At 45.4% G+C, this 23,319-nt stretch overlaps 1 protein-coding gene across 1 annotated transcript in view; it reads left to right on the forward strand.

Moving 5' to 3' along the window:
- The window catches only part of LOC115470365 (serine/threonine-protein phosphatase 2B catalytic subunit beta isoform-like), a 137,404-nt gene that overhangs the window by 52,049 nt on the left and 62,036 nt on the right, over positions 1-23,319 (forward strand). Inside the window, 3 exon segments of the mRNA XM_030203467.1 lie at positions 11,992-12,028; positions 12,031-12,130; positions 21,628-21,705. Of these exon segments, the coding sequence (XP_030059327.1) occupies positions 11,992-12,028; positions 12,031-12,130; positions 21,628-21,705 (215 nt within the window).

Here is a 23,319-nt window from a genome sequence, read left to right on the forward strand (position 1 = left end):
CCTGCCTGGACCTTTAGAGGCCCGAGGATGTCGCTTTTCTATTTTGCTTATATGGGAACTTGCGGAGGTTGGGACCTCGTAGATTTGTGGAAGGGGTACAAGATACATGCTCCTTCCATTCTTGGTGCCTACTTTTGCTTTTGGTGGGGAGAGAGGTTTGCAGCCTTTGATGTACTGGTTCATTATACAGAGGGGGGGAGTTGGGTGAGGGTGGTGAGGAGGAAGGTGGGAGAGTTGGGCGCTTGGGAAGAGGGTGGAGTTAGGATTTGGAATTAATGTTGTTAAAAGTTTGACGTGTATGCCTTCTGTTATGCTAATTTCTGCATGGACCTTTGATGCTTTACATTTTTCTCTTGTTTATGAGTTTATGCTTTGTCATAAATTGTTAAACACTAAAAAGACCCCACTAAACAGCCAAAATACACAAAAAAATGCCCCAGTATAACAATGTAAGAACAAAAGAGTATATCAAAAATTGATTACTTACCAGTGCAGCACAAACAGGCTCAGAAGCAATGAACTATCTTCTCCAATCAGCTGCAGCCTGACACACAGGCTGCTCACAAATGCAAATTACTAAATGCCTGGCTATGGTCAAGGGTTCCCATTTAAATACTTCCTTCCTCTACATATTAGAACAAATTAAATAGATTCCACAAAGTTGCCAATATACACAAAAAAATGCCCCAGTATAACAAAATAAGAACAAAATAATTCAAAAATTGATCACTCAACCAGTGCAGCACAAGAATTAGGGTCACAAGCAGGGAGCTGTGTTTTCCAAGCAGCCCGACACAGTCTGCTCACAAATGCAGATTACTGAATGCCTAGCGGCTCCCTGGCATTAATGCCAACAAAGCCCACTCACTTTGAATGGGCTCCTTCGGCATTGCTGTTCAGAGCTGCTAGCGCAGCTTGATGAGCTCTAAATATTTATGTTCAAATACCTGCCACATCTTTTATAGTATCAAAAACTAAAAAAAAAGTGTATTTTCTGTTTACGTTCACTCCCACAAAATAACAAGAAAGTGCAGTCCTATAGAAATCAATGGAGAAAACCATAGCATTTAACACACATGAACAGCTAATATTTAGTAAGGTGCTGGATACCAGGAACTGTTGACTGGCAAGGTATACATGTGTAGAAAAATCAACAAGCACAATTAACATCTATATAATCTTTAGTCTGCATCCTTCTATCACTATATTATTACCTACTCTACATCCCCAGCAATCATGCCAGCATACAGAGAAGCCGGTCTTTATCCATCCCACTCCTGTAGCAACATTTTAGACCTTTATAACCTAATCAATAGGCACATTGACTGACGTAATGCAATGCAGCACAAGATGCTTTGCTCTTGCTCTTCTCTGAACTGGATTGCATGTCAGTGCTCAAGACACCTATGACACCACACATCAGCCAGGGGGCACCTGCATCCTAAATGAGGACTGTTGACATTGTGTCATTGTACATCAAGGAGCACAGCATATCTCACAGCTTATTTGATAACTGAACGCCTATGTGAGCTTGACAGTGCCTGTTTTATAAAGTCAGCAAGAGGTGCCTATTGCATTTATAAAATAGGCTCCCAGAACAATCCCTGGCAATGCAGAAATACAGATACTCTGAAAAAGGTATAAATTTGTGCATGTGCTCTGTGAACACATGTTCTTTATAAAACATACATAGGCATTGCAGCTGTGCCTCTGTTTTACCCAAGTTACACTCCCAGGAAAGTGTACACACAGATCATATAAAAGTAGGCACACAGTTTCCATGTACCTGCTTCTTACATGTGTATGTGGTCACTGAATGTTATAAAAGCCCTTTCTTGCATATAAATGGGCTTTACATACAGAAAATGCTTTTTAAAATTGAAGAGCTTATTTCCAAAACACGCTAAGTCCATATTAGCTGCATTGGACTTAGAGGGTTTTGGAAATAATGTACTGAACACAGTATAAAAACACTGGTGGTCTGTATGTGCTCATTGGCTCACTGAGGATGGACTTACTGCTGGGAGAGGATTATGGGAAAGGATCAAGGAAAATTCACAGCTTAGGAACAGCAGTAGAGGGAATCTGTCTGGAACCCATGGAGCCTTGGAGCTATGGGTGAATGTCTTTCCCTCTGGTTCCTGTTGCCAGCTGCTCCACTGTGTAATGGTCCCTGGAAGGCTGCAATAAGTCATGAGAGGGAGGGTGTTTGACTCTGCTATATGTTACCACAGCAGTGGGCAAAATTGGAACTGGGAAGGACAAAATGGGAAAGAGTAGATATGGAAGAGAAGGGGTTGAAAAGAGTAAGAAACAAATGGTTGAGAGGGGTGAGTTCTAATATTTTGTCCATTTATTGAATCCTTTGCATACTACTAGGCAGGGCTGCCGAGAGACAGCTGGGTCCAGGGCAGGGCTGCTGCAGCTGTTGCCGCTGCCGCACCTCCCCCCCTTGCCTTCCTGTGTCTGCTTCTTCCTCAGTTTGTTACTCTCCTGCTCCTGTGTTGGGACCCGGGTCTCGATACACAGGAACAGAAGAGAGACCAAGGAAGCAGAACCTTCTGCCTGCCTCCGGAATCCTTGCTGAGGCTGAGCTTGGGAATCTTACCCCCCCCCCCTTCCCCGGCAGCCCTGCTACTAAGTATATGGCTTCCTTAAGGCACTCATTAGAGATTATCAGGTTATGAGCTAGTCATTATGTTTATTTTGTATTAATCTGCGTATTGGGGGCAATTTTAAAAGCATCTATACATGTAAATAGCAACTTTTAAATATGTAGATCAGCTGCACAATCAAATAGCAGTTTTGGAAAGCTACTGTTTGTATTTATGCCATGTACAGATTTTAAGAGGACATGGTGTGAGTGTGGATAAGGCATTGTTTGGGTAAGCTGAACATCTACACATGTATTCCCATTTTACAAGGGGAACACACCTGTAGCCCAAAAAATATCCACGTTGGTCTTTACTCCTTCCTGGAGGTGTACATATGTGCCAGCTTGAAGGGACAAGTGCAGAGGTCAATGTAACCCTCTCCCCTACTCCCAAACCCCTTCACAATAACATCTATACCCCCCCAAACCCCTCTTCTATTAAGTAGCTTCCCATTATTTCAGAACCTGTGGGAATAGTTGTGTCCATCAACCAGCGGGTGGAGATAGAGAACAGAAAACTGAGCTGAGAGACATCTCTCTTGGCATCCAGTCTAGCTCCTCAGTATTTTCTGTCTCCAGCATGTAGATGGACACACTTTTCAGCCTCTGGTTCTGAGTGATTTTCTCCTGGTCCAGTTGATCAGCTGGTCTCCAGTTGAGCTTTGCGGGTGGCTTGAGTCTGCAGAGTCATATCTGGAGATCTTCAGATCCCTGTCGCTGGTGCCCCGTGAATTTACTTCTTCCCTCCCTTCTCCTCTCCCCATTTTCCTGTGGAGAAGTTAGAAGGCTTGCTGAAACAAGTCTTTGAAACAGCCTCTTTGGGCCTTCAAGTGACAGTGTGCAGCTTGTTCATAGCTAGAACATACCTGAAGTGGCATCAGCAGTCGGCAACACAAGATGGTCACCGTAATGCCTAGCTGGAGGCAGGGTTGGCCTACTTGGCAGATGCTGTTTATGACACGTTAGAAGTTAAGGCCTGCAGTCTTTGGCTGTCACAGCACGTTGGCAACTCTGGTTGCGGCATTGTGCAGTGGATGCAGCATCAAAGTTACTTACATCTAATTAACTTCTCATTTGGGTCAAGTGGCTATGTGGAGAAGATCTTAGTAACTTGGTGAAAAAATGGGGAAGTTAAGCCGCAGCGGTTGCCCAAAGATAAGCTTAAATACTCTGGTTGTCTGTCTTCAGGGGGCTCTCGATCTCAGTTTCAAGACAACAGACGGTACCAGCCTGGTCATCTGCAATGTGGTCAGAGGTCCCAATTTCAGGTTCACCAATCTTCCTTTCATGTGGGCAGGAAGTCTTACTCTGTCAGCTAGAGTGCCCAATGTCATCCGAGCTTCACAATGATGTGGGAGTGGTCCACTCTTCTCTTCCTCTGGTGGGAGGATGTGTTCAGGAGGTTTGGAAGGTGTGGGCCAAAATCTTGTCAGACCAGTGGGTTCTGGATATTCTTACAGAAGATTACAAGTTTCTCCCACCCCATCGCTCCTCTCTTCGTACAGTCTCCTTGTTGAAAGGGAACCAAGGTGGTTGAGGTTCAGACCACTGTAGATTCCTTGCTGCTACTCTGGGCCATTGTTCCAGTTCCCCAGGCTGAACAGGGACAAGGCAGGTATTATGTCTACTTCATTGTCCCAAAGAAGGAAGGCATCTTTCGTTCGGCCTTAGATCTCAAAGGTATAAACCACTGCTTTTGCATGGAAACAGTAAGAACAATGATGGCCTCAGTTCAAGTCGGAGAATTTCTCACTGCCCTTGATCTCAAGAAGACATGCTTGCATATATCCATATGGCCGCTGCATCAGATGTATCTACGTTTTGTAGAGTTGGGGCTGTAACTTTCAGTTCAGGGCTTTGCCCTTCGCTCTCGCCATGGCACCATGAATGTTTTCAAGGTTATGGTGGTGGTGGTGGCGGCCTTCCTTCAGTACCAGAAAATCAAGAGTTCACCCATATCTTGACGACTGGCTCATTCATGTGTCATCCTATCTGACAGCGTGGCAGTGATGGACAAAGTTGTACATCTTCTACAGTCAGTTGGGTGAACAATTTTGAGAAGAGTAGACTAACTCCATCGCAGACGCTGGTGTATCTGGGCATTCTATTCGACACACAGCAAGGGAGAGGATCTTCCTCATGGAACACAGGAGGTCGAAACTGGTTCAACAGATTTGTCTTCTCAGTCAAGGCAGGCCCATGGTCTGGGACTTCATTCAGGTTCTGGGGTCAGTGACAGCGGTGATGGAAGTGATGCCATATGTGTCCATTACAGGACGCTGGTTGCCAGATGGAGTATGCATTGGTGGTTGTTGCCCAGGAATTTGACTGCCAGAGCTCCCTGTCCGATAACACAATAGGAGGTGGTAACAACAGATAACAGCAAGTCAAATTGGGGAGCTCATTTCAAGTTCCATCTGGCACAGCGCACCTGGATGGAACAGGAATCTGTGGTCGATAAAACACTTAAAGCTCAATGTAGTGCAGAATGTCTTACATGACTTTGCCTCCTTTCTGGTGGAGGCCCTGATCCAAGTTTTCTCAGACAATTTAATGATAATGGCTTATATCAACAAGCAAGGCAGGACCTACAGCCAATCATTGGTGGTAAGGTGGTCTCACTTAGGTGGAAAAAAATCTTCTCTGTTGGCAGCTCATATTGCTGGATCCTTGAATGTGGAGGTGAATTTTCTCAGCAGGCACTCCTTGGCCCTGGGAGAATAGGAATTATCCAGCCAGGTTTTTCAGCTGGTAGTGGATTGATGGGGTTCACCACTTCTGTACTTGAAGACGACGAAAAGGATTGACAAAGTGCCCAAGTTCTTTAGCCATTGGAAAGAACCTGGATTGATGCCTTCCCTCCTTGGCTTATGATAGGCCATGTGTTGAAAAGGATTGCATTGCACCGGGGGGTAAGATAATTCTTGTAGCCCTGGATTGGCTGCGGAGGCCATGGTACATGGACCTGATTCCAACTGCTGGATGGGAATCTTCCCCGTCTTCCTCAGGTATATGGCCTACCAAAGCAAGGTCTGGTGCTCATGGAAGATCTGTGCCCCTTTGGTCTTACAGCTTAGCCATTGAAAGGGCTTGGAATAAGGTATCTTTCAAAGATATCACCAAAACAGGGAAGACTGGTCTCTAATGCAAACCTTGCTATCGGGATGCCCTTAGTAGACAAGGTGTCTTAAATAAAAAGCAGACAGATTTTCAAGCATGCACATTATCATTGTCAACTGCTGAGCAAGATTTAAATAGGAACAACAAACATAGTTTGAAATGTCTATATGCCAATGCCAGAAGCCTAAGAAATAAGATGGGAGAGTTAGAATATATTGCACTACATGAAAAAATAGATATAATAGGCATCTCTGAGACCTGGTGGAAGGAGGATAACCAGTGGGAAACTGTCATACCAGGATACAAATTATATTGCAGTGATAGAGTAGATCAAATTGGTGGAGGGGAGGTAGCATTGTATATTAAGGGGGGCCTTGAATCGATTAGACTAAAAATTCTGCAGGACGTGAAACCCATCTCAGAATCCCTATGGATTGAAATTCCATGTGTAAAAGGGAAAAGGATAATGATAGGAGTGTACTACCGTCCACCTGGTCAGGATAAACATACAGATGTAGAAATGTTATCAGAAATTAGGGAGGCTAACAAACTGGACAACACAATAATAATGGGTGATTTCAATTACCCTGATATTGACTGGGTAAATGTAACAGGGCATGCTAGTGAGGTAAAATTCCTTGATAAAATCAAGGACTGCTTTATGAAGCAGCTGGTTCAGGAACCAACAAGAGGAGGAACAATTCTAGACCTAGTCCTTAGTGGAGTGCATGATCTAGTACAGGAGGTAATGGTGATTCAGGAAATTGCTTCTTTATTTATTTGTTACATTTGTATCCCACATTTTGTAGGCTCAATGTGGCTTACATAGTACTGGAGAGGCCTTTGCAGCAAACTTTCTTGTCCAGGCACAATGCTACCAGCTTAAGTCGCCATCTTGGTCATGCCCCAGAGAAAATATTTTCTTCGCTTACTGAATAATTAACCTCTGGAATGTGTTGCCAGAGAATGTGGCAAAAGCAGCTTAGCAGGGGATTAAAAAAGGTTTGGATATCTTCCTAAAAGAAAAGTTAATACGCCATTATTAAGAATGAATTGGGAAAAATCTACTGCTTATTTCTAGGATAAGCAGCATAACATGTATTGTACTGTTTTGGGATCTTGTCAGGTAGTTGTGACCTGGATTGGCCACTGTTGGAAGCAGGATACTGGACTTGATGGACCTTCAGTATGACCCATTAAGGCAACACTTATGTTCTTATGAAAAGGTTATTCTGATTCAGTGATTGCTACCTTGCTTCAGGCTTGGAAACACTCTGCATCCATGGAGTATGCGAGGATGTGGAGGACATTCGAGGACTGACTTTCTCCCTTCTCTGCTCATATCATACGCATTCTAGTGTTTCTCCAGGTAAGCCTTCAGAAAGGATTGATGTTGGCTCCTCTAAAGTTCAGTTGCGGCTTTGGCCGTTTCAGTGGCTGACTACAGAAGACCTAGTTCTTTGTGGAGTGCATGATCTGGTGCGGGAGGTAATGGTGATGGGGCTGCTTGATAACAGTAATCATAAGTATGATCAGATTCGATATGAGCTTTGGAGTAAGTAGATACGCAAGAAAACTAATACGTTAGCGTTTACTTTTCAGAAAGGAGACTATGAGTATAATGAAAAGAATATGAAAAAAAGAGGAGTGGCTGCGAGGGTCAAAAATTTACATCTGGTGTGGGATGCTGTTCAAAAATATCATCCTGGAAGCCAGGCCAAATATATTCCGCTTATTAAAAAAGGAGGAAGAAGACCAAACTACAGCTGGCATGGTTAAAAAGTGAGGTGAAGGAATCTATTAGAGCTAAGAGAAAATCCATCAGAAAATGAAAGAAGGAATTGAACTGAAAATAAACAAGAAAACAGCATAACGGAAATGTCAAGTCAAATCGCAAAGCGCTGATAAGGATTGCGTTGGAGGCAAAACACATAGTAAAATTTTTTTTTAGGTATTAAAAGTAAGAAAAAGCCAGGAAGCTGGTTGGACTGCTAGATGACTCCTCAGTAAAAGGGCAATCAGGGAAGACAAAGCCATAGCGGAGAGATTACATGAATTCTTTGCTTTGGTCTTCACCAAGGAAGATTTAGGAGAGATACCGGTGCCAGAAATGGTATTCAAATCTGATGAGTCGGAAAAACTGATTGAAATCTCTATAAACTTGAGGGATGTAATGGGGCAATTTGACAAACTGAAGAGTAGCAAATCTCCTGGACCGGTTGGTATCCATCCTAGCGTACTGACAGAATTGAAAAATGAACTTACGGAACTATTGTTAGTAATATGTGGTAGCGGAAGATTGGAGGGTGGCCAATGTAACGCCAGTTTTTTAAAAGGTGCCAGAGGAGATCCGGGAAATTATAGACCGGTGAGCCTGACGTCGGTGCCATGCAAAATGGTAGAGACTATTATAAAGAACAAAATTACAGAGCATATTCAAAAGCATGGATTAATGAGACAAAGCCAACATGGATTTAGTGAAGGGAAATCTTGCCTCACCAATCTATTACATTTCTCTGAAGGGGTGAACAAATGTGGATAAAGGTGAGCCGGTTGATATTGTGTGTCTGGATTTTCAAAAGGCGTTTGACAACGTATCTCATGAAAGACTCCAGAGGATATTGGAGAGTCGTGGGATAGGAGGTATTGTCCTATTGTGGATTAAAAACTGGTTAAAAGATAGAAAACAGAGAGTAGGGTTAAATGGTTAGTGTTCTCAATGCAGAAGGGTAGTTAGTAGGGTTCCCCAGGGGGTCTGTGGTGGGACCGGTGCTTTTTACTTATTTATATGACCTAGAGGTGGGAGTAACTAGTGAGGTAATTAAATTTGCTGACGACACAAAGTTATTCAAAGTTGTTAAATCGCGAGAGGATTGTGAAAAATTACAAGAGGACCTTACGAGACAGGGAGACTAGGCATCTAAATGGCAGATGACGTTTAATGTGAACAAGTGCAAATTGATGCATGTGGGAAAGAGGAACCCGAGTTATAGCTACATCTTGCAAGGTTCCACGTTAGGAGTCACAGACCAAGAAAGGGATCTAGGTGTGGTCGTTGATGATACATTGAAACCTTTAGTTCAGTGTGCTGCGGCAGCTAAGAAAGCAAATAGAATGTTAGGAATTATTAGGAAAGGAATAGAAAACAAAATTGAGGACGTTATAATGCCATTGTATCGCTCCATGGTGCGACCGCACCTCGAATATTGTGTTCAATTCTGGTCACCGCATCTCAAAAAAGATATAGTGGAATTAGAAAAGGTGCCGAGAAGGGCGACAAAAATGATAAAGGGGATGGGACGGCTTCCCTGTGAGGAAAGGCTAAAGTGGCTAGGGCTGTTCAGCTTTGAGAAAAGACGGCTGAGGGGAGATAGGATAGATGTGTATAAAATAATGAGTGGAGTGGAGAGAGGAGACGTGAAGCGTCTGTTTACTCTTTCCTAAATTACTAGGACTAAGGGGCATTCAATGAAGCTACAAAGTAGTAAATTTAAAATGAATCGAAGAAATTTTTTCTTCACTCAACATGTAATTAAACTCTGGAATTCGTTGCCAGAGAATGTGGTAAAGGTGGTTAGCTTAGTGGGGTTTAAAAAAGGTTTGGACGGCTTCCTAAGGAAAAGTCCATAGACCATTATTAAAATGGACTTGGGGAAAATCCACTGCTTAATTCTAGATAAGAGCATAAATATTTTGTACTTTTTTGGGATCTTGCCAGGTACTTGTAGCCTGAATTGCCACTATGGAACAGGATGCTGGCTTGATGGCATTTGGTCTGTCCCAGTATGGCAATACTTATGTACTTATATGTACTTATGATGTCTCTTGTGGCTCACACCCATATCATTTGACTCTTTATGGGGAAGCAGGCTTGCTTTGCGGCCTTCCTTTCGTAGTGCCATGTGTCCAGAGTGGAACCTTGAATTTAGTTCTTTGGCTCTTCAAGAAGCCTCCTTTGAGCCATTCCAGAAGGCCTCCCTTGAAAGATCTTATGCCTAAGACAGTGTTTTCTTGTGCTGTTGGGTCGGCACATAGGGATCTCTTATCAGGATCCCTTTCGTCTGCCTTTCGGATGGCAGGGATTTCCCTGTGCACAGTTCTTCTTCCTTTCTTCCAAAAGCTGTATCAGCATTTCATCTCAACCAATCTGTGGAGCTTCTTCCTTTGGCAGAGAGGACAAAGAGGCTCAGTATTCGTCCTTAAACTTCTCTGTTGTAGAGGCCTCATTAAATATCTGGAATTCACGGATGAGTTTTGCAAATTGGACAGACTGTTTATGCTTTTTGGGTAAGCAGAGGCTTGGCCTCATGGCTTCTAAGCCCACAATTGCTAGATGACTATAAAGTCAGCTTATTTGCTTGTGGGGAAGCGGGCTTCTTATTCTACGAGGCGTACAGCAACATCCTAGGCAGAGACTACCTGTTTCCAGCAGATATTTGCAAGATCGACTCTGCATACGTTTGTCAGGCACTGCAGGGTGGACGTTGCAGCATTTTTGAGGCTGCACTGGATGCCAAGAGCGATATGTCTGAGCTCAGTTTTCAGTTCTGTATCTCCATCTGCTGGTGGTTGGACACAACTATTCCCACAGGTTCTGGAATAGTGGGAAGGACTACTGGAAGGAAAATTTATCAGGTAAGACCTCATTTCTCCATTATGAACATCCATTCATCTCCCCTGCACCTGTGAAACCATTAATATCCATCTCCTGATGACATTAACATCCATTTCTTTACCTTCCCTACCCTCCCCCCTTCGGACATCATTAACATCATCCTGTGATGACATTAGCATCCATTCCCTTACCCTGCCCCCCAAGACATCAACATCCAGCTCCCCCATCTCACCAACCCTTGCCCAGGTCTTCGTGGTGTCTAGTGAGGAGCAGGAACTATCTGTAGTTTCTCCTGCCCCTTCTAGCATCAGGTTCAGAGTGGCAGTGGTCAATCCCTACTCTTGTGGTAGTACTGCTAGGGGTCAAGCATCAAAATAAAAAACATTATTTGGCAGCCTGACTCTTAATGTTAATACTGCGAGACTACAGCTAGGGGTTGACCACCACCATTTTGAACCCATTGCCAAAAGGGGTAGGAGCAACTGGGGATTGCTCTTGTCCCCCTCTAGAAAACAGGGAAACCCCCTGCAAGACCCAGGGAAGGTGGGATTGCCTTTGTTGGAGGGGATGCGGGGATGGATGCTGATAGTGATTGATGGGGGTTTGGCGAGAGGAGCATGGATGATGTTGTGTTGGGGGGCTCAGGGGGTCTTAATTATTTGGGGAGTATGGGGATGGGGAGGATCAATGCTGTAGGGTGCCAGCCATTTTAAGGTGCCTACAGATGTAGAAAACCTGAGGCAGGCTCTTTTTTCCATGTGATGGCAAATACAATAATGACATTCAGGCGAGCATGTGTATTTCCAAAAGCTCTGTCTTGGCAGAGTTTTTTGTAAAATATTGGGGGAACTGAAAGTTCCAACCTGGATGTCTTGGTTTCTATCTCTGCGTTCTATGTAAAATAGGATATAGTATTTTAGGAAATTTTTTTTAATTTACTTGCTGTAAGCCGTTTTGGCATACCTTCAAGGTTGATAAAGCAGGGCATAAATACAATATAGTGCATAGTTGCAAAAGAAGGACTGGTGTTTTCATATAGCTTTGTTCTGTGATGTATGAAGAGCTGTTTCTGTCAATTTAGAACCACAATTTTGGCATGTCTTGCTGCTTCAGTGTATTATACCTCATCCTTAATTTTGAGTTACTGAAAGTTGCTTTTAATGAGAAGTTTGAAAATGAAAACAAACAAAAAAAATCCCTGCTTATAAACAACCTTAATACCTTTCCACTCTTCTCATAAGAAACAAACCTCCACCAAATCAGAGATGAAAGAGTTGGTATCCGTGAGCTAGCTCTTTGAGCTATCCAGTTCTAGAGGCTCTGTATTCCTGTCCAGTGTCCTGAGCCAACTGGTCCTAGAGCTGTATCCTTATCCAATCCTGTCAGACTTCCAACCCGGGTATCTTGTACCTCTTACTTTAAAAAAACTCAGATCTGTAGGGGGAAAGTTGAGCTCTTCATTCTTGGAGCCCAATTGGTAGTCTGAATAGTGAACTTCACGGAATGATTATTGTTTCATTGTCAATATCTAAACCTATCTGTTAAAAGGAAATATCACAATAGCCTTGTGTAACTGGTGATAACCTACTCCTTTCTTTTATAGTTAGATAGGTTCAAGGAGCCACCTGCGTTTGGACCCATGTGGACTTGTTGTGGTCAGATCCCTCTGAAGATTTTGGAAATGAGAAATCACAAGAACATTTTACTCATAACACAGTTCGAGGATGCTCCTATTTTTATAGGTAACAAAACAGTCTGGAATGCTGCTCATACTTTAATAAAATGCATCATGTTCATACGTTTTCCCACCTTTTTTTTTTTAACAATTGTTGATGCTTCTGGTGTCTTGTCTGTTCTTCTCCTTCCTCATCTTTATGTCACGTCTTTCTTCTGCATGCTACTTTTCCCTCTACTGCTTAGGCCTGTAGCATCCTAGAGGTAAAAGATGAAGAGTATAAGTTAGGTAGCTGTCTTTTCAGTTGTTAGAATGTGTAATTAACATTTCAGGGGGAGACAATTTTCAGACTTCCCATGCAGCTTGAAGATTCTGAAGACCTGCAAATTCATTTTCAAAGGAAAACTCCATGCAAAGTTTCCTTTTTAAAATATGCTGATGCCTGCACCATAGGTACAAACTACCCCTAGAAAGTATACACAGTGATTGAAACGTGAAACCATCCTGTGACGGTTCTTTCTTTTGTGGCCCTCGCTCTTCCCCCACCGTCTTCTTCTTTTCCTTTTTCTCACAGTTCTGAGGTGAGGTTGTTCCCTCCAGTCGTCTTCACACTTAGCAGTAAGTTCCAAAACAAACCCCTCAAACCACAGCCCTGGCTTTTCTACTTTTCAGCCATAAGGTTTGGGCAGCCTCCGACCTTGCCATGTTTACTTTCATACACTGGCCCTCCCACTACTGCCTTATCAAAAAACTCACAGTCCTTGCCTGCTCGATAAGAGTGGTTCTCTGAGGACAAGCAGGCTACTTGTTCTCACATGTGGGTCGATGTCCGCGTCGGCCCAGAAATCTGCATTTTGCAAGCAAAATATTAAAAAGTTTTGCCAGAATCTTCTGGCGCACGTGTAGCGCGAACACGTTCCTCAGTTTTCTTTTCTCCGCGTTGAGGTGTGGTAGAGTGTTTTTTTTTTTTTCTTGCGCTCCTCTCAGGCTCAGGAAAGAGTCTTCGTTCATTTCGTGGCTTTTTGCCTTATTTTCTTTTCAAATTCTACAGTTTGAAAAAAAAAACACACTGCCTGTAGTTTCTTTATTTTTGCCCCTTTTAAAGTTTCCTTGCTGCACGGTCGGGTTGTTCCCTTCTTTTTGCACCCTTTTGATTTCACCAAAGCCGTTTTTCCTTCCATGTCATCGAAGACACCCAGCGGCTTCAAACGTTGTACTCGGTGCAACCGGACCATCTCAGGTACCGATACCCACGCCTGGTGTATCCAGTGCATTGGGCCCAACCATAGCCCAGCCGCTTGTAGTTTGTGTCTTCGTATGAAGAAACGGAACCAAGCGTCTCAAAGCCCAATGAGAAAAGCTTTTTGGAGCTCGATCCGGTCCTTCGACATCAGTACCTAGGTCGGCGGCGTTGACATTGACTTCGAGGGAAGCATCAACATCGGGAGCAGAGGTAATAGCTGCTGAAAGACCTATTCGCACTGGGAGCAGTGAGGCATCGAGTGGGTCTCCAGCTGCCTCGATGCCTCCTGTTATGCAGGCCCCCGGCCCCGAGGAGGCGTGAAGATTCCACGTCCTCAGCAGTACCGAGGAGTCTCGATGACGGGCAGTCGAGTGAAGGCGAAGAAGCACTGTCATCGTTCTCCTTCGACACACGGTGCCGGCACCCAAGAAGTGTCTGCGCCGAGAGGATCGTTCCCCCTCTATTCATGAGGTGCCAATGCGTCTGTCTTCTGGCAGCCCGTTACCTGCTCCTGAGCCCAAACAGATTCTGCCACTGGCTTCTTTACCGACCCCGCAGCCTTGTCCGATGGCGGCTCTCGATGAGTGCATCAGGGTCCTGCTTCCAGAGCTTCTGGAAGGATTGCTGCGCTAGTCTGCTTCAGTATCGGGGGTGCTTGCGCCTTCCGTACCATGCAGCGGCATCTGGCCCTTCGCCAGTGGTGAGGTCCCCGACCTCAGTGCCGCCTGCTGGATCAGTGTCGGCTGCCACCCAGGTCGACTCCCCTTCGACAACGGTGGAGGAAGCTTTGCTGGAGTCCAGACGGGCGTTGACTTCTCTGCACCACCATCGAGGACGTCGTTCCTTGGCGTCGAGGCAGGCTCAGTTTCGGACTGCTCTGAGAGATGTCTTGTCCGATACTGAAGATGAGCGTTCGTGGGAGGAAGAGGAGGATCCCAGGTACTTTTCTTCTGACGAGTCCTATGGGATTCCCTCTGAACCTTCCCCTCCACTAGAAAGGAGACTTTCTCCATCGGAGAGTCTATCCTTTACCTCCTTTTTCTGGGAAATGGCTGCGGCTATTCCCTTCCCTATGGAGGTTGAGGATGAGCCCAGGGCTGAGATGCTTGAGGTCCTGGATTATTCTTCTCCGCCCAGAGAGGCTGCAACGGCTCCTTTGCATAATGTACTGAAGGAAGTCCTTATGTGAAACTAGTCATTCCCTCTGTCTAATCCTGTGATCCCGAAAAAGACTGAATCCCAATATCGGATCCATGGGGAACCTGGATTGATGAGGTCTCAGCTACCTCACAATTCCATGGTGGTGGACTCCGCTCTCAAAAGAGGCAAGAGCACTAGGGACTATGCCTCGGCGCCCCCAGGCAGAGAATCTAAAACCTTGGACTCTTTTGGGAGGAAGGCGTATCAGGCCGCTATGCTCGCTGCCCAAATCCAGACATACCAGGTCTTCACGAGCATCCACTTGCGGAACTCGGTGAGGCAACTGTCTAGCTTGGTTGATGCACTCCCTCCGGAGCAGGCCGAGCCTTTTCGCCAGGTGGTCAGGCAGCAGAAGGCGTGTCGAAAATTCCTGGCCAGGGGTATGTTCAACACTTTTGATGTAGCTTCCAGGATCGCTGGCCAAGGTATAGTGATGCGCAGACTCTCATGGCTGCGTGTCTCTGACCTGGATCATTCAGTCCAGCAGCGGATGGCGGATGTGCCTTGGGGGGGGGGGGGGGGGAATAACCTTTTTGGTGAGAAAGTAGAGGATCTAGTTGACCAGCTCAAGAAGCACAATAATGCTATGGATTCTCTCTCCTGCCGGGTGTCTTCTGCTCCTACCTCCTCATCTAGGAGGTTTTTTGGAGGGAAGAGGAGTGCTCCCTATTCCTATGCTAGGCGTAGGTGCACTCCTGCTTCTCGGCAGCCTTTCCCAGGCTCAGTCCCAGCGTGCTCGTTCTCGTCAACAGCAAGCACCTAAGGCCACTGCGGCTCCCCAGCAACAGCAAGGGACGGGCTTTTGACTGGCTCCAGTTCAGCATAGCCTCAGTAAGCGTGTCCGTACCGAACAACTTGTCGGTTGGGGGGAGGTTAATGTTTTTTCACCAAAGGTGGCCTCTTATAACCTCCAACCGGTGGGTTCTTCAAATTGTCCTGTTAGGATACACCCTCAATCTGGACTCCAAGCCTCCAAATTGCCCACTGGGAGCTCAATCCTACAGCTCCCAGCACAAGCAGGTACTTGCAGAGGAACTCTCCGCCCTTCTACAGGCCCAAGCGGTTGAACCTGTTCCACCAGGGGAAGAAGGGCAGGGATTCTATTCCAGGTACTTCCTTGTGCAAAAGAAAACAGGGGGGATGCATCCCATCCTAGACATAAGGGCCCTGAACAAATTTCTAGTCTGAGAAAAGTTGAGGATGGTTTCCCTCGGCACCCTTCTTCCCACGATTCAGGAAGACGATTGATTATGTTCTCTGGACTTAAAGGATGCTTACACACACATCTCGATACTTATAGCTCACATGAAATATCTTCGATTTCGGCTGGGAACACAGCACTTTCAGTACTGTGTACTGCTTTTTGGCCTGGCGTCTGCGCCCAGAGTGTTTATCAAATGCCTAGCTGTAGTCGCAGCATCGCTACACAGACTGGGAGTGCATGTGTTTCCTTATCTCGACGATTGGCTGGTGAAGAGCACCTCGAAGGAATGTTCTCTGGAGTCCATGTGAATGACTATTCGAGTGCTAGGGCTACTGGGGTTCATCATAAATTATCCCAAGGCCCATCTCACTCCAGTCCAAAAATTGGAATTCATTGGAGCTCTGTTGAACACTCAGACAGCTCGAGCTTATCTTCCCGAGGCAAGGGTGGACAACCCTGGTGTCCATGGTTTGAGCGTCTCAGCAGGTCACGGCTCGGCAGATGTTGAGACTTCTGGGGCACATGGCCTCCACAGTTCATGTCACGCCCGTGGCACGTCTACATATGAGATCAGCTCAATGGACCCTAGTTTCCCAGTGGTTTCAAGCTGCGGGGATCTAGAGGATGTGATCCAACTGTCCACCGGCTTTTGGAATTCTCTTCAGTGGTGGACGATTTGATCCAGTTTGACCATGGGACGACCATTCCAAGTTCCTCAGCCACGAAAAGTGCTGACGACGGATGCATCTCTCCTGGGGTGGAGAGCTCATGTAGATGGGCTCCACACTCAGGGAGCCTGGTCCTTTCAGGAAAGAGTTCTGCAACCTCCTGGAATTAAGAGCTGTCTGGAACACTCTAAAGGCTTTCAGAGATCGGCTGTCCAACCAAGTAATCTTAATTCAGACAGACAATCAGGTTGCCATGGAAATACACCAACAAGCAGGGGGACACTGGATCTCGCCCTCTGTGTCAGGAAGCCATCCAAATGTTGCTTTGGGCTCGCCGTCACAGCATGATCCTCCAAGCCACTTATGTGGCAGGCGTAAACAACATTCTGGCCGACAGGTTGAGCAGGATAATGCAACCTCACGAGTGGTCACTGAACATGGGCGTAGCCCGCAAGATCTTCCAAGCGTGGGGCACCCCTTGGTGGATCTTTTTGCTACTCAGATCAATCACGAGGTCCCTCAGTTCTGTTCCAAACTTCAGGCCCACGACAGACTAGCGTCGGATGCCTTTCTCCTACATTGGGGGACAGGCCTTCTGTATGCGTATCCTCCCATACCTCTAGTAGGGAAGACTTTGCTGAAACTCAAGCAAGACTGCGGAACCATGATCCTGATTTCACCCTTCTGGCCGCGTCAGATTTGGTTCCCTCTTCTTCTGGAGTTGTCCTCCAAAGAACTGTGGAGATTGGACTGTTTTCCAACCCTCATCACTCAGAACGAGGGGTCGCTTCTACATTCCAACCTCCAGTCTCTGGCTCTCATGGCCTGGATGTTGAGAGCTTAGAATTCGCCTCCTTGGGTCTTTCAGAGGGTGTCTCCCGAGTCTTGCTTGCTTCCAGAAAAGATTCCACGAAGTGTTATTCTTTCAAAAGGAGATTTGCCGTCGTGTGACAGCAAAGACCTAGATCCTCTTTCTTGTCCTACACAGACCCTGGTTGAATGCCTTCTGCATTTATCAGAGTCTGGCCTCAAAACCAACTCAGTAAGGGTTCATCTTAGTGCGATTCGTGCCTATCATCATCGTGTAGAGGGTAAGCCTATCTCTGGACAGCCTTTAGTTGTTCGCTTCATGAGAGATTTGCTTTTGTCAAAGCCCCCTGTCAAACCTCCACCAGTGTCATGGGATATCAACGTCATTCTCACTCAGCTGATGAAAGCTCCTTTTGAACCACTGAATTCCTGCCATCTGAAGTACTTGACGTGGAAGGTCGTTTTCTTGGTGGCTGTTACTTCAGCTCGTAGGGTCAGTGAGCTTCAGGCCTTAGTAGTACATGCACCTTATATCAAATTTCATCACAACAGAGTAGTCCTCTGCACGCACCCTAAGTTCTTGCCGAAGGTGGTGTCGGAGTTCCATCTGAACCAGTCAATTGTCTTGCCAACATTCTTTCCCCCTCCTCATATCCGCCCTGGCGAAAGGAGTTTTCACACCTTGGACTGCAAGAGAGCATTGGCCTTTTACGTGGAGCGGACAAAGCCCTTTAGACAGTCCGCCCAGTTGTTTGTTTCTTTTGATCCCACCAGGAGGGGAGTTGCCATCGGAAAACGCACAATCTCCAATTGGCTAGCAGATTGCATTTCCTTCACTTACGTGCCTAACTCATGGGCGTCCTCGACCGATAATGGAAAAAAGAAGGGCATCCCTGACGAGCACTTGGGCGACTTTACTTGGTCCATTTTTTCTTACGACCAAGCCTCAAAAAGGTGCCCGAACTGACCAGATGACCACCGGAGGAAATCTGGTATGACCTCCCCTTACTCCCCCAGTGGTCACCAACCCCCTCCCACCCTAAAAAAAAAAAAAAAACTTTAAAAATATATTTTTCCAGCCTCTATGCCAGCCTCAAATATCATACCCAGCTCCATGACAGCAGTATGCAGGTCCCTGGAGCAGTTTTAGTGGGTACAATGCACTTCAGGCAGGTGGACCCAGGCCCACTCCCCCCCCCCCCCCCCCCCCCCCCCCCCACCTGTTACACTTGTGGTGGTAAATGTGAGCCCTTCAAAACCTACCAGAAACCCACTGTACCCACATGTAGGTGCCCCCCTTCATCCCTTAGGGCTATGGTAGTGGTGTACAGTTGTGGGGAGTGAGTTTTGGGGGGCTCAGCACACAAGGTAAGGGAGCTATGCACCTGGGAGCAATTTGTGAAGTCCACTGCAGTGTCCCCTAGGGTGCCCGGTTGGTGTCCTGGCAAGTGAGGGGGACCAGTGCACTACGAATGCTGGCTCCTCCCACGACCAAAGGGCTTGGATTTGGTCGTTTCTGAGATGGGCGTCCTCGGTTTCCATTATGGCCGAAAATCGGGGACGACTATCTCTAAGGTTGACCTAAATTTCGCGATTTGGGCGTCCCGGACCGTATTATCGAAATGAAAGATGGACGCCCATCTCATTTCGATAATACAGGTTTCCCCGCCCCTTCGTCGGGACGTCCTGCGAGGACGTCCTCAGGAAAACTTGGGCGCCCCTTTCGATTATACCCCTCCACGTAGCCTCTGCGCTGCTTGTTTTTATTTGTATTGTTGATATTATTGCTTTGTTAATTTTTTGATTGTAAACCATCTTGCACCCATTGAATTTGGCAGTATATGGATTAGATGAGATTAGTTATGGTTTTGTTCCTTAGAATCTCTGTATGCTCAGGTCCTATTGTGGTCCTGTTCCTCAGGGTCTAGAATGCAGGATGCAATATGTGTTTATCCTGTATGTGGTCCTGTTCCTCAGGGTCTAGAGTGCAGGACTACAACCTGCAATTATGTTCCTCCAGGTCCTGGCATAGTCTCTGCAGGAAACAAAGATTCTGCTGCTAATGTACACTCAGTATACATGTTTCTATAGTAATGGATGTGCTCTCCTGTGTTTGCATGTGCATTATTTGCATATGATTTCTTTATTGCACTAGATGGAAGAATTTTTTTAAAGCATGCGTTTATGGAACTATGAGCTAGACTTCAGTGCACATTCTTAATTCACAGCTTATTAGTATCTGCTCCAGAAAGAAGAGGTGGTGGGGGGGAGGAGGCAAAGTAAGAGGCAGCAGCCACAGAGTGAGGAGACAGGGTTGTGGCTGGGACTGCAGTGGTAGCTTGGGGTTGGCAAGGGAAGTGGGAGGCACTTATCAGGGAGCAATTTTCCTGTATTGATAAGCCACAGAAGATGACATGAAATACTGTGGAAAATACCCTTCCATTTTGATGGACTTGCTAGAAGAGAAGTCTAATAATATTGGGTCCTAGCATATATCCTGTCTCATCTGAATCCAGTTTTCTGCAAGACCAGTACATGTACTGGAACCCTGCTAGAGTTCCTCTGTGTTTTGTTTGAAGTCTCTCTGTCTTGATCCAAGATGGCGACGGTATGAGAAGCGTTGCCAGTCGCATCTCACTCTTCTCTGCGAACGCCACAAAGTTGCTCCTTACCTGAACCCCAGAATGGGGAAAAGGAGAGGCAAGGTCAGGGAGATTCCCTCTCTCCCTGACGGGACAAGTCAGTTTCGGCAGGCTAAGATGGAAGATTTTGCAGTCGCGCTGGGTCCGGGGAAGATTTCTGCTCCGGTAGCTGAGGCTGGCGCTTCGGCGTTAGCAGACAGTGTAGACGGGGCTTCCCTTAGCCCCGTCGAACGTGCGGCTCCTCCACAACCAGGAAGTGAACTTCTCCAGACGAGCCCTGTAGCTCAGATCCGAAGTGGAGAGCAGAGTGTGCAGGGAGGGAGCCTTTTGGAGACAAGGGGAGATCAGAGGGACGACAGCTTGGGAGCTCCAGAAGGAACATCGGCTCCTGTACTGCCAGTACAGACAGTGAGTATCCTGGAAAATGCTGCTAAAGCACCCTTCTTGAATTGACATTGGAGAAAATGGAAAAGCCAGCCGTAGTGACGCTAGAGTCACTATGGGACTTAACCTTTACTGCACATTCCTCCCAACAAACTGTGGTAACTAAAAATGCTGTAATTATTAAAGACTTTATCAGGGAGTGGAGGAGTGGCCTAGTGGTTAGGGTGGTGGACTTTGGTCCTGAGGAGCTGAGTTCAATTCCCAGCACAGGCAGCTCCTTGTGACTCTGGGCAAGTCACTTAACACTCCATTGCCCCATGTAAGCCACATTGAGCCTGCCATGAGTGGGAAAGCGTGGGGTACAAATGAAAAAAAAAAAAAAACTGCATTAGCCCAATTGCAAAAGACTGAACATCAAGCTGCGGAAGTAAAGTCTCTTACTGAACGAACTAAAAAAATGGAACTTGTGGGTCAAACATTGATTAAAGATAAGAATTTTACTCTCCGAAGGCTGGAATATCTGGAAAATCAGTCCAAGAGATTTAACTTGAGGCTAATAAACTTTCCAAGTTTGCCTCTTATTACCCCTGTACAAATGATTAAAAAATACCTTGTGAAAATATTGGGCATGTCAGAAAATTCACTACCACCAATAACTAGAGCGTTTTATTTGCCAACTGATTGTAGAGTGGAGTCAGAAAACCTTCCTCAAGGTGGTGCAGTGATGAATCTGACTACCTTTTTGGAGTCATCCTTAGAAGTTATAATGAAAAGAGCAACATTATTAGTCTCATTTGCTTTAGAAATGGATGTAGTACTGAGACTTTCTTTAAGACATTTGGATTCAGTTTTTTGGGGGTCAAAAATAAGAATATATCCAGACTTATCAAGAGAGACTCAGAAGAGGCGTAAAGCCTTTTTGGCTTTGCGCACAAGAACTGTGGCAATAGGAGCTAACTTCCTATTGAAATTTCCTTGTGTATGTAGAATTATGTTTCAATCTAAACAGTTTCAATTTTTTGACCCCAAACAGCTAGAGGAATTTCTACTTAGTAGGGAAGAGGTTAATGTAGTGGTTTAATCCCATATGTACACTGTTTAACAGCCTTGGAGCGAATCACTCGGGACGTGACGCTTCATTAATATAATTTACAATGTATGATTATTTCCTTTAGATTATATGATTAATCTTACATCTTGGATTGATTTCTTATTCTTGTGGTCGATAATTATATGAAACTTAAATAGTATTTGCTTGTTTATATAATTTTTCATTTCCAAATTGTGTATTATCATTCATAAATGTGAAATTATGTTTGTTAAAAAGCTTAATAAAAATAAAGTTTAAAAAAATGAAGTCTCTCTGTCTTTAACAAGTATAGGTTACTGTTACTCCTCTTTTTCTCTTCACAGCTATCCTGCTGTTTGTGAATTTTTGCAAAATAATAATTTATTATCAATTATACGAGCCCATGAAGCCCAGGATGCAGGGTAAGTCTTAACTCTATTCTAATGTACAGAAAAGTACACATGCATATATTGGATAGAAAAGTGTTGGAATTTTAATACGTTTGAAACTTGAGAGCAGTAATAACAAGCTTAGAGGCTTCCCACTTACTTTACTAACACATACAATTAGTTTTCATAAATGTTAATGCAGAGGGTAGAGGCTGATCAGATTTCAGCTTTGGTACTGACGCTGGCCTGAAATCGGGATATGGCCATATTTTGGTTACGGCCAAAAAGCCAGTGCATTTTCAGATTAAATCGACCCCCCCCTTTCCCCCAACAAAAAATGCTGCCCTCCAAATACCCAGCAGAAAGCGCCCCCATTCCACCCTAAGAGAGAGCCACCCAGTACCCTCCCTGGGCTTACCTTAGAAGCCCTAGAGGCATATTTTCAAAGCACTTAGCTTTCCAAAGTTCTATAGGTTTCTATGGAACTTTGGAACGCTGTGCTTTGAAAATATGCCTTCTAGTGGCCTAGTTGGGGCAGAAGTGATCCTCAGTTGCTCCTGCTCATGCCAGCTTCACATTCAGAATGGCTGCTGGGATCTCCTGCAGCAGTCTTGCGAAACTGCCACTGAAAGTCTCTACAGCCATTTTGAGATTGGAGCTGGCATAAGCAGGAGCAACTGTAATTCCCAGGGTAGGGAAAGAGAAAGGATGGGGAAGAGAGAGGATAGGAGGAGAAAAACAGAGATGGAGGGAAGAATGGCAGTGAGAGGATAAAAGAGATCTTATCTGTGGAAGGAAGGCTTAGGTTGTAGTGAAGGGTGGATACATAGGAGAGAGAGAAGGAAGAAAACAGGATAAACAAAAAGATACAATAATCCACACTCAACAAAGTTGGAAAAGTTTGATTTTTAGATTTTTCTAAGTATGTTCTTTAAATGTATAGCTTTTCAGTAAAAACAATCGGGTCGGTATTCAGCTGCTGTGGTCAGCGTTGTTTTTAAACACTGTCTGCGTTGGCTAAAAACAGTATGGCATCCGGATTGCAGCCTGCACTGAATATCCAGTGTGGTCCAGTATCTGGATAGCAATAATTTCTGGCCTAACATTATCTGGATAATAGTCTGAATGTTGCTACTTTCTGAATATTGGCTGTGCCCATACACCTCCCCAGCACTGTTATCTGGATATATGGCTTTGAAATGTATAGGCAAAATCTTGAAAACCGTAACACTGTGACACAAGGCCTTCTACTGGTGACTAAAACATATATGACCATCTCAGGGAAACAGTGACTAAAGTAGGGGATACAAAATGTTGAGAATGCATATAAAATTCTTTATACAGTAGAAGTGTGGAAATCTGGATGCCAGAAATCCGAACCACCCGAGAATCCGGACCCTTCTCATTTTTGTGCCGACTGCCCGAGAATCTGGAAAACTGCCTGAGAAATCTGGACTCTTCCCCCCCCCCCCCCCCCCCCCTCCCATGGTTCAGGTTCTCTCCCGGTCCTGCGTGCTCACTCTCCCTGCACGATCCTTCACTCACTCTCTCTGCATGATCCTTCACTCACTCTCCCAGGCCCCCATGGCTACGCTTCCCCCTTCTTTCTCCCCACTTCCAGCCCTGCCTGCTTACTCCCTCTCTAAC

Source organism: Microcaecilia unicolor, chromosome 5 (genome assembly GCF_901765095.1).
Source record: "Microcaecilia unicolor chromosome 5, aMicUni1.1, whole genome shotgun sequence".
NCBI classification, from domain to species: Eukaryota; Metazoa; Chordata; class Amphibia; order Gymnophiona; family Siphonopidae; genus Microcaecilia; species Microcaecilia unicolor.